At 40.5% G+C, this 15,239-nt stretch overlaps 1 protein-coding gene across 1 annotated transcript; it reads right to left on the reverse strand.

Moving 5' to 3' along the window:
- Positions 1–5,011: 5,011 nt before the first annotated feature.
- On the reverse strand, positions 5,012–14,944 carry adap2 (ArfGAP with dual PH domains 2). Its single transcript, XM_080446371.1, has 11 exons — positions 14,587–14,944; positions 13,460–13,584; positions 12,834–12,925; positions 11,640–11,728; positions 9,292–9,404; positions 7,641–7,790; positions 7,326–7,409; positions 7,098–7,160; positions 6,448–6,525; positions 5,955–6,183; positions 5,012–5,564 (listed from the first exon to the last, which is right to left on the reverse strand). The coding sequence occupies exons 1-11, from the start codon at positions 14,672–14,674 to the stop codon at positions 5,536–5,538; spliced, it is 1,140 nt and encodes a 379-aa protein (XP_080302497.1). The 5' UTR covers positions 14,675–14,944; the 3' UTR covers positions 5,012–5,535.
- Between the last annotated feature and the right edge of the window lie 295 nt (positions 14,945–15,239).

The following is a 15,239-nucleotide window of genomic DNA, read 5'->3' on the forward strand; positions in this document are numbered from 1 at the left end:
CTTAATTGATCACATACCTCTGGCCGGCGGCTCCTTTTATACTTTCTATTAACCATGGGTGTGATGTCACCTGTGATGCAGACGTCGTCACAGAGATATGTTGGTCGTCCCAAGCGTCCCGATCATCATGAGTCTCCCAACTTCTGGTGTAAAGGGATGGCTGTTTATTGCAGCACTGCTTCAATCTCGTTTAACTTTTGCATTGTGCGTCCTTTGTACTTGTCATATCTGTCTCTGTGTGATGTCTCGTAGTGTCGTTTGATGTTGTGTTCCTGCAACAGCCAGACGCGTCGCTAGGTCTCTACTAGGTTGGGGGCCTAGCTTAGCCCCCCAGGCAACGGACTGCGCGCGCGTGCATGTGTCCCTCCTCCCCACGCGCGCGCGGGGAGGAGTCTGTTTTTCACGGATTTGGGTACTTTTCCCCCGTTTTTTGTTACTTTATTTCGGTTTTAGGGTTAGGGTAGGGTTAGGTTAGGTTAGTTTTTATTTATTTTTATTGGTGGCTTTGGATAAAACATTGGAAAGCCCCCGCGTAACGACGCCCCTAACAGCCACAGAGACACAGGTTTGCTATTGAACTCACAGAATTCTTTCTAATCATCGTTGAATATCTGACCTTCAACGTCAGCTTTTCTTTCCTTGTCAATTATGCAACAGTCAAAAAGAACCTGAGGCCTCAAAATGGAATTCCACAAACCAAATGGGTTTGTGGAATTTGTGACGTCATCATGACGTCACAAATGGGTGACGTCATGGCAGGCTCTGTCCACTTTTCTATTATTATATACATACTGTATGGGTATGCATGTCAACAGCTTTTGTGTCTGACGTCAGAGCACAGCTCTTGTATAAAAGCAGTCTTCTCTGGCACAAACCTATTCTTAAAAGACATCACAGATTCTAGAGAGCTTTTTATACCAGAGGAAATGGTTACAATTAGCTCTTTGGAGGGCATTGACATCTTTGAAGACCTGAAGACTTATTTTTCTCTCACAGAGTGGGACCAACTGGCCGACGCTGAGAGAATCAGATACAATAACATCATGAAGAACCATTTATCTACCACTTCCATAGACGTGAAGTCTGTCACGCCAGAGTTTATGAGGAGAGACAAGACAAGTGAGGGAGTGAAGGAGAAGGAAGACGAGGAGAGGACTCCCAGTCTGTCTGGTGGTCATAATGAAACAGTAGCAGTGTATCCTGGTGGCAGAGAGTCCAGAAGACAACCCAGAATTGATAACACAGAACAGATAGTGACAGCAGACCACAACTATTTCCGAAATCCATCCAGAACTGATACCACAGAACAGATCGTGCCAGAAGACCACCACTATTGTGATCAGTGTAAGCAGTTCTCTTTAGAGGAATGCAAGGTCCATGGACCTCCTGTGTTCATGGCTCACAGAACCATGGCTAACAGGACCCCCCCGCCTCCTAGATCTGAGATTAGACAGTCAGGCATTCCAGATGTAGGTCTAGAGGTGGTTTATCGTGCCGAGACTGAGATTTCTGTTAGGACTGACATTGGTCCGTATATAGGAGTGAAGACAGACAGAGAGGAAGCTATACAGAGTAGTTACTCCTGGGTGGCCAGTGAGGAGAGAAACAACTACAACTACATTGCTAAGGAACAGACTCAGCCCTACTGTATGAGTTATGTGAACTGTGCTAATAATGAAACAGAACAGAACATGATGGCATTCCAGTGTATAGGCATGGGAGAATTACTACTCGTCTCGCGTGGAGATGAATACCCGAAAGACTTGGCAATCGTTTTCGATACGCCCTGGGACAACAATAGCTCCGCTGAAGGAGTGGGGTCTCAGTCTTCCCCGACTCAGGTCTTCTCCTGTTCTGAGTGTCAATATTCCTTCAACACTCAGGTCTACCTCCATAAACACATGAAGAGCAGGCACAATGACCTCTACTGCCAAATGCTGAAGAATGGACAGATCCCCTCAGCCCAGCAAATCACCAGACAGAAACAGGGGTCTCCTTGTTTATGGCTGGTTACAGATGAACCAAGCCATCAACTGTTTACCAAGGCTTTAACTCAATCAGAAGTAAAGACACACGGGCTGACTTACACAGAAAATAAAACCTTCCTCTGTAAACAGTGTGACAGGGGTTTCTGTCAGTTAGGTGACCTGAACAGACACCAGCGTATCCATACAGGAGAAAAACCGTACCAATGTACACAGTGCGGCAAGACTTTCAGTCAGTTAAGTAACCTCAGGCGACACGAGGATCTCCACACTGGAGAAAGACGTTTTCACTGTAAACAGTGCGGCAGGAGTTTCAATCTCCAAGGTCACCTGAAGACACACCTGCGCATCCACACCGGAGAAAAGCCGTACCGCTGTAAACATTGTCACAAGAGTTTCAGTCAGTCAGGTGACCTGAAGAAACACCAGCGTGGCCACACTGGAGAAAAGCCTTTCCACTGTAAACAGTGCAACAAGTGTTTCAATCGGTTAGACACCCTGAAGACACACCAGCGCATCCACACTGGAGAGAAACCGTTCCCCTGTAAGCATTGCGACAAGAGTTTCAGTCAGCTGGCTAATCTGAAGTCGCACGAACGTCTCCACACTGGAGAAAAACCGTTCCACTGCAAATTGTGTGACAAGAGTTTCAGCCAGTTAGGTGTTCTGAACAGACACCAGCGCAGAGAGAGGGCCAGAGAGATGGGATGACATGGAAGCAAACTCTCGGGTCAGATATGAACCAGATGCAGGAAGGACTATAGCTTTAATTATGTGGTAGGTGGTCTTTTTTTCTAGCAATGCATTTTGATACACGCACTCATGCGCACAGCCCCTATACAGGCTCCATTCTGTAGGAGAAAAGTATATATTTTTCTCTTCCTATTTTTTCTCCTTTTTTTTCATCAGACTGCTGGGCAAGAGTTCACCTGAGGACCTTCTGGTGGTTCTGGAGGCTGAGGAAAAGTCCCTCACTGCAGAGCACACAAGCTTGAAGCCATGAAGACAAACAAACAAACAAAAGAATGGAAACATGCTTCTTTATGGAACGCAATCGATTGGATTTCATGAATGACATGGCTGCCAAGGAGCGCACAGCTACAGTAGCATGAGGAGAGAAAGGAACTACTTGTATAAACCCTAGCCTCAAGTGTTACAAGATATCAATCAATACTGTGGAAACACTGGTATGATTCCTTTGTAATATGTTTTTTTTTGTTTTTTTTAATAGCCTAAGGGTGTGTTTTAATGGACCCTGAGTCTACACACAAATAAGTTGATGATGATGATGATGATGATGATGATATATTGTTGTCTTGTCTGTGAGCCTGTCTGGACAGAGGACATGCCAGAAGATAAAACTCTCGATCTACCACTCAATCATTCATAGCCTACTCATGTCATGAAAGGTGGGTCATGAGTCACTGAAACAAGATTGATACAAGGGTCCTAAATGGGTTTTCTCAGAAGGGTGGCTGACATCTCCCATAGGGATAGGATGAGAAGCTCTGGTGATGTAGTACTCTCCTCCTTTACATAGCCTAAATGTATTAATATAGCACACCGACATGTGTATGTATGTAGTTACATCTATATGACTTAAAAGAAGCATACAAATGTGTGAACACCTGTTACCTTGTTGACCTATAGTTTAAGTTAACATGGTCAATTCAATTCAATTCAAACTTTATTCCAGACACACTGGGGGTACATATTTCATACAGATAAAAACAAACAGATTAAGAAAATAAAAAAATAAAAAATAGATAAAAACACATCAAATCGACAGGGACATTCTATTACATACAAATCACACAACAAGTATTGCTGTTATTTATTGCTTTAAGTCTTACCTTTTAAAAGTGCACCACAAATGGTCTGCTCTGCTGCATTTCCACTGTGCTGCTAATGTTGTTTACTGCTAACTGAACTTCCAGTAACTAAACAGAGAAGCTCAATGATCCGGAAATATGTGAAAACATTGGTCCTCTGGAGTGAAGCTGTCGCCACTCTGTCTTTACACCACTCTGGTGGCACTCTGGTGGCACTGCCCTTACACTCACCTCTCCCACTAGCTCCAAACTGACCTCCAGATTGAACCACACTCACTCAACCCTTCCAACCTCACCCTGGTTTATGGTGCTTGATGTTGAGGTACATGGATATATGGATTCTGGTGCTCTGGTACCCCCTAGCATTTGTGATGGTGATGTCCACCACAGTGGCACTACATACAATGTCAAATGTATGTACATGGACATCAGGACAATGTACAAGCATTCTTATATTAATATTTAAATTACAGTAATTGTGATTATAAATTGTAAGATGTCTTGTCTTCTTTTTTGTAACCTTTAAATACCCTACAGTGCATTGGAATAATATACTGTCCTCAGTTCTCAGGAGGATAGTTATTTAACACTTTATAGGCAAAATAAACGAATAAAGCCAAAAGCATAATTCGTAATCATTATTCATTTTTCCTTATAAAAAATCGTTGTGGCTGCAGTTCTTTCAAGGGCCCCCCCTGTCTCAGAATAAAGCAGAAAGAAAGTGTGTTGTAGGGAAATAGTTATTGTAAATCCTTCCAGACCATACTACACGTAACGATATATAGGCTAATGGTAGGCCTGTAACAACAACAACAAAATCCTTCTCATTGATCCCCAGCCAGGGTGGAATAAATGAGGAATGGTGCATTTAAAGGGATAGACTAATACAGAAGATATTGGATAATATGGCTGATATGAGATGTGGAATCAGACAACATTTGAGTTTGACTAAAAATAAAACAAATTCTATGGATAGGCCACTATGAAATGTGCCATTGGTAAAATGAAGGACAAAATGCATTTTTACCGATTTAGTAATATATCTTTGTCAGGAATTTTTAATATAAGTGTGTGTGTGTGTGTGTGTGTGTGTGTGTGTGTGTGTGTGTGTGTGTGTGTGTGTGTGTGTGTGTGTGTGCGCACACACGTCCGCGCGTGCGAGACTTTTATAATAATGCTGAGATGATGTGCTTTACTCAAAATGTATTGTTTAATTTATTATAATGAAATAGCCACCCAAACAAATCCCACCACCACACACCAGAGTATATAGTGCCCATATAGTTCTTACATTATTACTATACAGTGCTTTTGTCAGTATCTGGCTGGGCAATATATCAATATTATTGTGAATAATATTGTCTTTTCCTGGTTTCAATTTTCATAAAAATCCAATCTGCTATTTATGTTTGGGGGGAGAAAAAAAGGGGGAGAAAAATAAAACATCTCACAATACGATATTATTGTCACAATATCAATAGAGGTATTTGGTCAAACGATATTGTGATTTGATTTTGTCCATTTCGCCCAGCCCTGCCACAAACTCACTAATGTGACATGAGGGAACAGATCCATGGTCAGTGGATATGAGAGGATGACAGTCTGGGTCCAACATAGAGGAGAGACCGTCTGTTCTGTAGTGACCCAGTCACTTGGGTTCTGGAACATTGCAGTACATTTGCTGACGATAGTTCTTTGTTGTCACTCCCTTATATAGTTCATCTTTTCCCTCTGATGTTGGCTTCAACTGGAATAAGAGAAAAGTATTGGTGATTGATTGACTAGGGATGCCAGCTTGAACGTGGTTAAAGGAGGAGTTCACCCAAAAAATTACTTATTTTCTATCAATTACACACCCCATGAAGCCTTGATTTCATGGATTTATTTTAGTTTTTGTGGCATTCCTAAGACAATAATTTGATGACTGTGTGTATTTCCGGTAGGAGACACAAATAATCTACTTTGTGTCTCCTAACGGATACATTAGCCGGTAGGAGGCGGGAATCAAATTTTTAGCTTAGGAATGCGACAAAAACAAAAAAGAATCCATGGATTCAAGGCTTCATAGGGTGTGCAATTGATAGAAAATAAGTCATTTTTTGGGGTGAACTCCTCCTTTAATGCTCATCGTGCTTACTGGTGTAGTCCTGCGGTGACATGGGCCTGGAGACGACCTGTCTGAGAGCCTCCATCCATTCTCGCTGCTCCCTCTCATTTTCACACATGAAGACGAACTGGCGATCGGGGGTCTCCAACGAAAGGCCACACTTCCACTTGTTGCCCCGTGCACTCTTTGGAACGCACGTCTTCGCGGAGTAACCGTAGCTCTCCGTACCAACAAACACTACCCCCAGCTCTTCTGCATCCTGGGTTACATAATAATCCAGTTGTTATAGACAATATAAATAAATAATAATATAAAGCCTGATTTATACATTGTTGTGCTGATTTATACAACACAGTTACGCGCCAGTGTCGTGTGCCTAGAATAGCCTATCTACAAGCTCACAACTCGACGTATCGCGACGCATTGTGAGCTTGTGAATCTGCCATTTTTGGCTCGCGACACTGGGGTGCAACAAAAGTATAACACCGCCATTAGGGGCAGTCAGAGAGGGTTTTTTGCTCACCAGCTGGCCTTTGAAATACAGCAGCTTCCTTTCTTGGGAATCCAAGATGAACCACCTCTTTTTGAACGGCTCCCTCTGCTGTTGAAAACATATTCAACATGGAACCTTATCAACCTGAAACCTGTTAAAGCTGCAATACAGAACTTTCATGTCCTACCTGGGATTTGAACCCGGGTCTCCCATATGAACCAATTTCTACCACTGCCAATAAGGCATAACCACTGGGTCTGGGGAGGTATTGCACTTATGAGCTTCAGGCAGCACATAGTCGTCAACCAGTCAGTATCCTAGTTCACTGTTTCTCAATGCAGGGGCCATCAGGGTTCCAAATGGACCCATACAGATCTGTAACTCTGAGATTTTTTTGATCTATGAACTCACAAAGCTTGTAGGTCAGCTATTTTCGCTTTTGAAAAAATAGATCATAATACATTAAATTGATAAATAATTAAAATAAATAATTGAGATTCTTTTTAATATTTGGAAAATATGCCCAAAATGTGCCACCGTGCAGTGTTTAACATACAGTGGTTAACATACATTGTTAATTATATTGTAAAAATTGTCATATTATTATCAAATCCCCCACCCCCATCAAATCGAACCCTGATTATTACTATATAGGATTGATTGTTTATCTGTCAACCCACCATAGGACCTGTCTTTTCCATGAATCCCTCTTTGAGGTAGTTCCTTGTTATCTTTGGTCTTAGCTGAGAAAGAAACAAAACAGCTTTTTAAATATCAAGCACAAGGTACAAACAGCAAAATGTTACTGATTCTCGTGGCTGCCATTGTCCATATGGAGCACACCCTGTGAACTGTGCATGCGCACAACAATGACCTAAGACATAGTAAGACAAGTACAGAATTCTTACCTCTTCATCACTTCCAGTTGGGTACGCTGTCTTCAGGTAGGCATAGCGAGCAGCACGAATTGCATTATACCAAGTGACTATCTCCTGGGACAGAAAAAAGAACAATGCGTGATTTATACTTGGTTGCGCATCATCATGCTGCTCACCGAAAGTAGCCGATCTACAAGCTCACATAGTGACGTTTTGTGAGCTTGTAGATCAGCTACGTTCGGTGTGTGACACCAGCACGCAACCAAGAATAAATCATGCATAATGGTATCCCACACAACAGTAAAAGCTGTGATTATCAGCTCCAAGATGACAGCGTAGCCCCACCTCAGCGATCTCATGGTAAACATAGATGCTCCTGGTGTGGTTCTCGTCTAGGTAGGTGAGCTGCAGGCCGTGGGCGTGGCCAATCTTGTCAGGCTTAAAGGTGGCATTCAGGTCCTTGATGGGGATCACAGCCTTGGGACCTTTGGACTCCTGCATCATGAAGAATAGATTGGTTTTGTCATAGAAGTTGTGGATTTCAACGACTAATACCTCTGCTTTCGTGAATAATCGCATTTAAAGAGGCGGAGCTCAGCTCCGGATGTGGCTACGGCCCTCTATTAAGGACATGTGAAATGTATGCCGCTGGAAAATGTCTGCTAGCCAATGTAAAAGGACATGTCAAAATGCATCATTTTGTGCATAGGCTGGTGGCGTGGTGGAGATATTCTAGCAAACTTGCTGATATGTTTTTGTTAAAAAAGAAAAGAGTTAAAATCTCTATATGCCGATAGTAGTCATGCTATTGAGTGTTTGTTCAGTAACAAGGCTCTCCCAATCTCTTCAGCTCTTTAATAAACAGAAAATATAAAAAAAAAAAAAATCAAATCAGGAAAGAGAACACCAAGTTAATTTTTTAGATTCAATGTATTGAATCTAATAAAAGTATTTCAGTTCCAATTTTCTCTGCCCTTATTTTGTTTCATCACATCCAATTTCCCAGGTTTATTCTGTATCTTGTGTGAGTTATGTCTCCAGATTAAGAGATGGGGAGATCCCTGTTACTGAACAATCACTCTATAGCAATGACTATCAGAATATAGAGCTATTTATCACTTATTTTAAAACCTATCACTTACACTACCCTTTGAACACGATTTTGTGTTTCTACTCATTGTTTTGCCTGATGCTTGTCTTTATAGATTGCTTACTACTAATATTTGCTTAATTTGTCTAATTAAATTGTTATTATAGATAATAACAAACTTTTACAACCATTACAAGACACACACAGCCAGTAACAGTTAATCAAACTAATCAATGTAATCGATTATAAGAAATTAATCAATAATTTAATACAATAATTGATTAATAATCTATCCCTATTTTAGGCATGTCACTATAGACCACTTAACAGACGACGTCACACTGATAAGAACCAGTATCCGTGAAGGTATTGCATGTGGTCTCTGACCATGCATTTAGTAATGTAGGAAAGTGAAAGTGAATATTTTCTTCCACAGAACAGGGCACTAAATGACCTAGTGACCTATGATGATATGTCAATGTTGTCAGTTTCTAAGGAGTCGGAGGTCAAGAAATTCCACAGACATCAGTCATCATTATTAGGAATTGTCCCCATAATAGCATGTGTCTGCTCACTCATACATACTGTAAGATACAAATCAGTATATCAGTTAACATAGGTTTAGTGGAAGGTGGGATAAAGTAAAAGAATGTAATAAGGGTAACCATGGGATAGGAATAGATCAGTGGTTCTCAACCTTTTTTTTTTGCTCTGGAACACTCGCATATTTCAGTTAAATAATGCCTGGGCTTGATATAATTTGTTGCACATAGTATTGTGCAACAAATTAAATCAAGGCCTTAACTGTCATTACTTACTTGCAAGCTATTCTCTAAGAAGATAATCGATGGTTGGGCCCTACTGTGTGCATCATTAAGTTGTATTTAGAATGACAGGTTGACTCACATCATCCTTGTTGTAGTAAACCAGGGTAAATTCTCTCTCTGACAGAACAAACTTCCGTTTTAGAAAGAGTCCATTATCCTTCCCTTTCTTCCACAGAATCCCTTCATAGACACCTGGAGACAATCAAAGACATGCGCTCGGTCACATTTCCTTCAACACACAGGCCGAAGCACGTCTACGTCATTTGCCAAGGTGTGCGAAAACACAATATTTCCTCTAGTCTTCCATTAGTGTGCATTCCCCATATACAGGTTTTACCTGTATATGGGGAATGAGGAACTGTACTGTTAATGTGAGAGTTGGAGTGTGGCACAACCCAACCCGATCGCCAGAGGAAACGTTCTCTTTGAAAGTTTTTGAAATTCCGTGAAAACCCGAAATTCCGTGCATAGCCGCCTCGCATCTCCCCCATTGTGACTAAACCATTTCGGAGGCGCGCAGTCTCCTACTCAGCGCCGTTTGAGTTATGTGCCGATAGGCACAGAATCGTAAATTTTGTTGTGGGGACTGCTCTGCTTCCGGGTTTTTCCGGGTTGCGACTGGTTACGCCCACCGTGGGACTCGCCGTACATATGCACGGAATTTCGGGGTTTCTAGGCGACTCTGCACGGAATGACATGCACTGGATCCGTGCAATGTATACTAATTCTCTGGCGATCAGGCTGCACAACCAGTTGATGCAAAGCATTCTTTATTTTACTTTTTGAAAACATTAACCACTTTCAACCTGGCGTCCCTATTTTGGCCATGGCATTATAGATTATTTAAAAAAATATATATATATATATAAAAAAATAATGACAATATTTCAAAGACATTTAAAAAAATATCAAGAAATGGTCAACATTTTCTTTTCAGTTTCTTTGTGTGGAAATGCAGATCTACAAGATCACAACACATCACAATACGACATTGAAGCTCACACTTGTAGATCTGCTATTTCCACAATTTAAAAGACATTTTGAAGTATACATTTATTAAATGTCAGTGTTAGAGATAGTCAGTCACAGTCAGTAGTACTTTCTATATTTTAATTACATGTCATATTTATCCTGTGCATTTTTTGTTTACAAAGCCTAAAAGCCAAACAAAAAATGTATTTCTATGTATACGTTCCAATGTTCAATGCCAAAAACACAATTAAATCAATCAATCAATCAATTATTTGTATGACAATTAATCGTCAAGTAAAATGTCATGATCGTGACAGCCCTACCTGCATTACCAGAATAAATACAAAGATGTGGAATTAGAATGACTTTTATTTAGTCTTAAACTCATAGCTCACAATGAATAAACAATACAAACAATTGATCAAAAGTTAAAAAAAAAACATTTCGTCACCAAACGTGCAAATACAAGGGGAAGCTCTCACATTAAAGGAGAATTCCGGACAAATTAAGTGTTATCTTTCATGTCTCGTTACTCACCTAGCGACGTAAAAAGTGGCGTTCTTTTTTTCCATATAATCCCCTGTCGTCATTTTTTAAACACCCTCCGTTGTTATAATGGGAGCGCGAGGGTTAGTGAAGTTCGTCTATTATAACCGACGCAATGTTATTTTTTTCTCTACTACGATTCATTGTAGAGTCTCATGATAGTCAAACATGCGCTGAAAATTCCTGCGAGCCTGCCGTTAATGGCGAACGATTTAACACTGGTTGCTTGTTTCCAGAATCTGGCAACACGAGTTGCCAGGTTCTGGAAAGAAACAAGCATCCAGTGTTAAATCGTTCGCCATTAACGGCAGGCTCGCAGGAATTTTCAGCGCATGTTTGACTATCATGAGACTCTACAATGAATCGTAGTAGAGAAAAAAATAACATTGCGTCGGTTATAATAGACGAACTTCACTAACCCTCGCGCTCCCATTATAACAACGGAGGGTGTTTAAAAAATGACGACAGGGGAATATATGGAAAAAAAGAACGCCACTTTTTACGTCGCTAGGTGAGTAACGAGACATGAAAGATAACACTTAATTTGTCCGGAATTCTCCTTTAAGAGGACTGAAATTTAGAGGTGTATTTCTTAATGGGAACTGTTTCATCCATTTTCACATTTCAGCAGCAAACAGAGGTTTTGAGTTGTTTGAGTGAGCGCAATGATGACGCATTTCAGGCAGGGCAGGGTTGTTTAACCCTGCCCTGAGAAATGACCAATCGGAAATGACCAATCGGGAGCACAGCGAGAGAAGGGGTTTAAAAAAAATTTGACTCCCATGAGAAGTGTTGGCAGATATGGTATATAAGGGCATACAGTAAGTGGTTAAAGATATAAATCAGTTACAAATATCTATTAGCAAATACCCTGAATAAAAAAAAGAAAAGAAAGAAAAGTCACTTCACCTGTAGTGTAGCCAAGTGGAGGGTACTTGGTTTCTCCAGTGAACTCCTTTCTCTCATATTTAGATCGTATCCACTGCTCTCTCAAGACACTGGGATAAAGAAAGGGGTAACCAGGTTAATGAGTGAAAAACACAAGGCCAGATGAATGCATGGGTTAACCCCAGCTAAGAGGGACACAGAATGATAGGTTTCTTTTTCTGGTTTGTTTGATTGTTTGTTTGTTTATCATGCTCAAATTGGGAAGTATAGCCTACTGGACCTAAACCAATGAATTAGTTTGTACATATATTATATATATTATGTCACTTATATCTAGTGCCAAACGAGGCAAGCCCGGTGCGTCACAGGAGCAGAACAAAAGCTGTTCTCTTTTACAATCTAGTAGTTTTACTTTTTCTCTCTCTCTCTGAATGAATCTGTTCAGAGTGTGCACACGATGCAATGAGGCTATTTTGTAACATGGTTACCTTTTTAGGTAGGCCTACCACCTGCTGTTCTTGTGTTGATGCTATACTGTATGAACGAGATTGCAATGATGTTGCATACTAGTTTTTCTGTTGACCTTACAAAACAGCTATGGTTTACTGGGCTCATGTATATATAGTAGCCCATAAACTTTGCCATTTCTTCTAATTACTTGTACGTACAGTATATCTTACTCTATTCATATAAGGAATGTCTGGAATATCTGACCTGTTTGTATAGTATGTACAGTATGTTTCAACTCATATCAGGAATATTTGACCTGATTCCTTGTTCTTTCTATCTCTTCTTTCTTTCTCGTGTTCTTCTTCCATTTCCTGGAAACTACAAGTAATCTTTTACACCTTTGATGTGACTATGAAGTTGAAGTTGAAGTAGGACTGGAGGTTGGAATGGGCTACCCTTTATATTACTCACTATCTGTTCTACATTTAGACTCTTTTGCAGCATCAAATGATGTATTCAGTTTGTACTTCTAGTTCCACTTCTCTCTATTAAGTTTCCTTCCCCTTCACACTGCCTTGTGGTCTGTAGCCTTCGACTTCTCAAAAACCTTGACAACGATTCCAACACGTGGATGGCTGAGCATCAAATAACATGAATGAAATAACGTGAACTGTTCAGAAGAGATCGTGAAAAAACTGCAACAATAAACTGGAGTGCTGGGTCTTTTTGGAGGTTATCGGTGAAGGAATGGGCATTAATACTTACGCACAGTCATCTTGCTGGGGCTGATAATAGTATGCTGGAACAGCTTTCTCGTAGTGAGTTCGGGCAACGGCATTGCCTTTGGATTTCATGAACTTCAGAGGTTGCATTTCCCAGAAAGACACAAAATATACAATTATGTTCTGACTGTAGTGTAGTCAAATCTTGGTTATAGTCCTACATAGATGTTAGACTAGGTCAGTGGTTCTCAAAGTGAGTCAGGGAACTCGGTTCCAAATGGACCCTTTTACAAGTCTGTAAATCTGAGAATTATGGTGCGTCCTTTGCAATTAAAACGTTTGAGAATCACTGGACTAGGTGTTAAGATTAAAGGGATAGTTCACTCCCAAAATGACTTTTTTTCTATCGATCAGTCATTGTCGCATTCCTGAGCCAATAATTTGATGACCGGCAGCGATTCCGGTAGGAGACACAAAGAGTCTCCTTTGTATCTCGTACCGGAACCGCTGCCTACCGGTCCGCTGGACATCAAATTATTGGCTTAGGAATGCGACAAAAAAAAAGAAAATACCCATGAATTCAAGTCTCCATGGGGTGACTGATCGATAGGAAAACAATTATTGGGGGGTGAACTATCCCTTTAAGAGCATGATTATAGTTGTCCATACCTCAACCAGCTCATCCTCCCAGAAGTCCAGCCTTATGGATTTGACACGGCTGGACAGGTTGCGATGGACACCAGAGCAGTTCAGACACACAAACACGCCCAGGTTGTAGGAGGCCCAGTCCGGGTCTGAGGTGTGAAGAGGACATTCCAAAACAAAGGTATTCACTAACTATACAGGAACTGAGGGATGGAGTATACAGTATCTAGGCTTTTGTTGACCTCAACAGGTCATTTGAGCAGCTCTCAAAATGTTAGTCACATTGGCGTCCAGTGAAATTAAACTGATTCCATGACTTAAGGGGTTACGGGTAGCCTCAATCAGTTGTTCTCAAAGAGGGGTCCGGGGACCCCCAGGCGTCCTTGGGGGAGTTCCAGCAGGTCCCCAGCAAAATGTGTTGATACAGCATCAAAATCAATTTAACAACTTTTAGCATGTATTTTCAAAATATCTTACATTTTTTAAATGCATTTATTTGTGACGATTTTTGAATATGTCTGAAAGGCAATTCTTGTATGGGGGTCCCTGGCACAAAATATTTTCTGATGGGCGTACATGGCCAAATATACATGGAAGAAGTGGTGGAAGAAGTACTCACATTTTCTACTTAATTAAAAGTATCAATACCGCAATGTAGAAATACTCAGTTACAAGTAAAGGTCCGGAATTCAAAATGAACTTGTGCAAAAGCACAAAAGTATTGGTATCAAAATGTACTTAAAGTAAAAGTACTCTTAAAAGTAAATCTTCCATTTCATGTTTTAAAATCATGTATAAAATCATTTGAAAATAGCTGCGACGAATTGTGAGCTTGTAGAAATGTATAGGGCTGAAGTGGTTAATGTATGTTTTGTAATAATAATTAAAATCTACAAAGTAACTAGTAACTAAAGTTTTCAAATAATTGTAGTGGCGGAGTAAAAGTACAATATTTGCGTCTGCCATGTAGAAGTAAAAGTACTGAAAACTGGAAATACTCCAGTAAAGTAAAAAATACCTAAAAATGTGACTTAGTTTACTTTTAGTTACTTTACACATCGCAGTAGTAGCAAAGCGCTGCACTCTTGTTTCAAGCTTGAATAAATAGTCTCTATCACGATAAATATAAAATCCAGACAGTGAACTCTTACCAGACGCGCAACAGTCTGCACATCGACTATTGTCCGCATGTTTGACCAGTTCCAGTAGAATCTTTTTGTTTCGCTCCCTGTTTGCCATTGTTTATTATCTACGAATGTATCCTCTTCTCTGATGTTGATGATGATGATGAATATTCCAGGAAATCGTCACCATGGTGGTCGCACATTTCACTATAGAGGCGAAATACAAGCGTGCGTGCCCAAAAATAATGGGTGACACCGCACGTAGATAACCCTGGTCGTCGTTATCATCAAAAGTGGAACTTGTGACAGATCGAGGGTTTACAGTAGGCTATGTCCCCACATCTGACTGTCACAGTGTCACACACTGTGACCTCCCACTGCCGTGACCGCGTCCTCCTCTCTGTCTGCTGGATGGATCCACACAGTCTATGAACTAAACACACACCTGCCTCGTCCAACCAACCGCGCATCAGCAGGCAGCTGTAGTGCTACTCCACTAAAAAAAAATACAAAAAAAAAACTCACTATATGGAACTTCATTTTTTTGTTTATTATATTGTAATATTAGTCTAGCTATAATTAAATATAATCAATACACCTCATTAGGCTGCTACTCCTCTAAAAAAAAACTAAATAAAACTTGTGATGCATTACTTCATTTTTAATAATAGTTTATTATA

The sequence above is a fragment of the Gymnoscopelus braueri genome (genome assembly GCF_963280865.1).
Source record: "Gymnoscopelus braueri genome assembly, chromosome: 13".
Taxonomy (NCBI): domain Eukaryota; kingdom Metazoa; phylum Chordata; class Actinopteri; order Myctophiformes; family Myctophidae; genus Gymnoscopelus; species Gymnoscopelus braueri.

Coding starts and splice junctions, on each gene's coding strand:
- adap2 (XM_080446371.1), bottom strand. CDS start 14,674: ATGGCAAACAGGGAGCGAAACAAAAAGATTCTACTGGAACTGGTCAAA. Junction 13,585..14,586: donor TGCAGACTGTTGCGCGTCTG/GTAAGAGTTCAC, acceptor TTCACACCTCAG/ACCCGGACTGGGCCTCCTAC. Junction 6,184..6,447: donor TGTATTTCAAAGGCCAGCTG/GTGAGCAAAAAA, acceptor TATGTAACCCAG/GATGCAGAAGAGCTGGGGGT.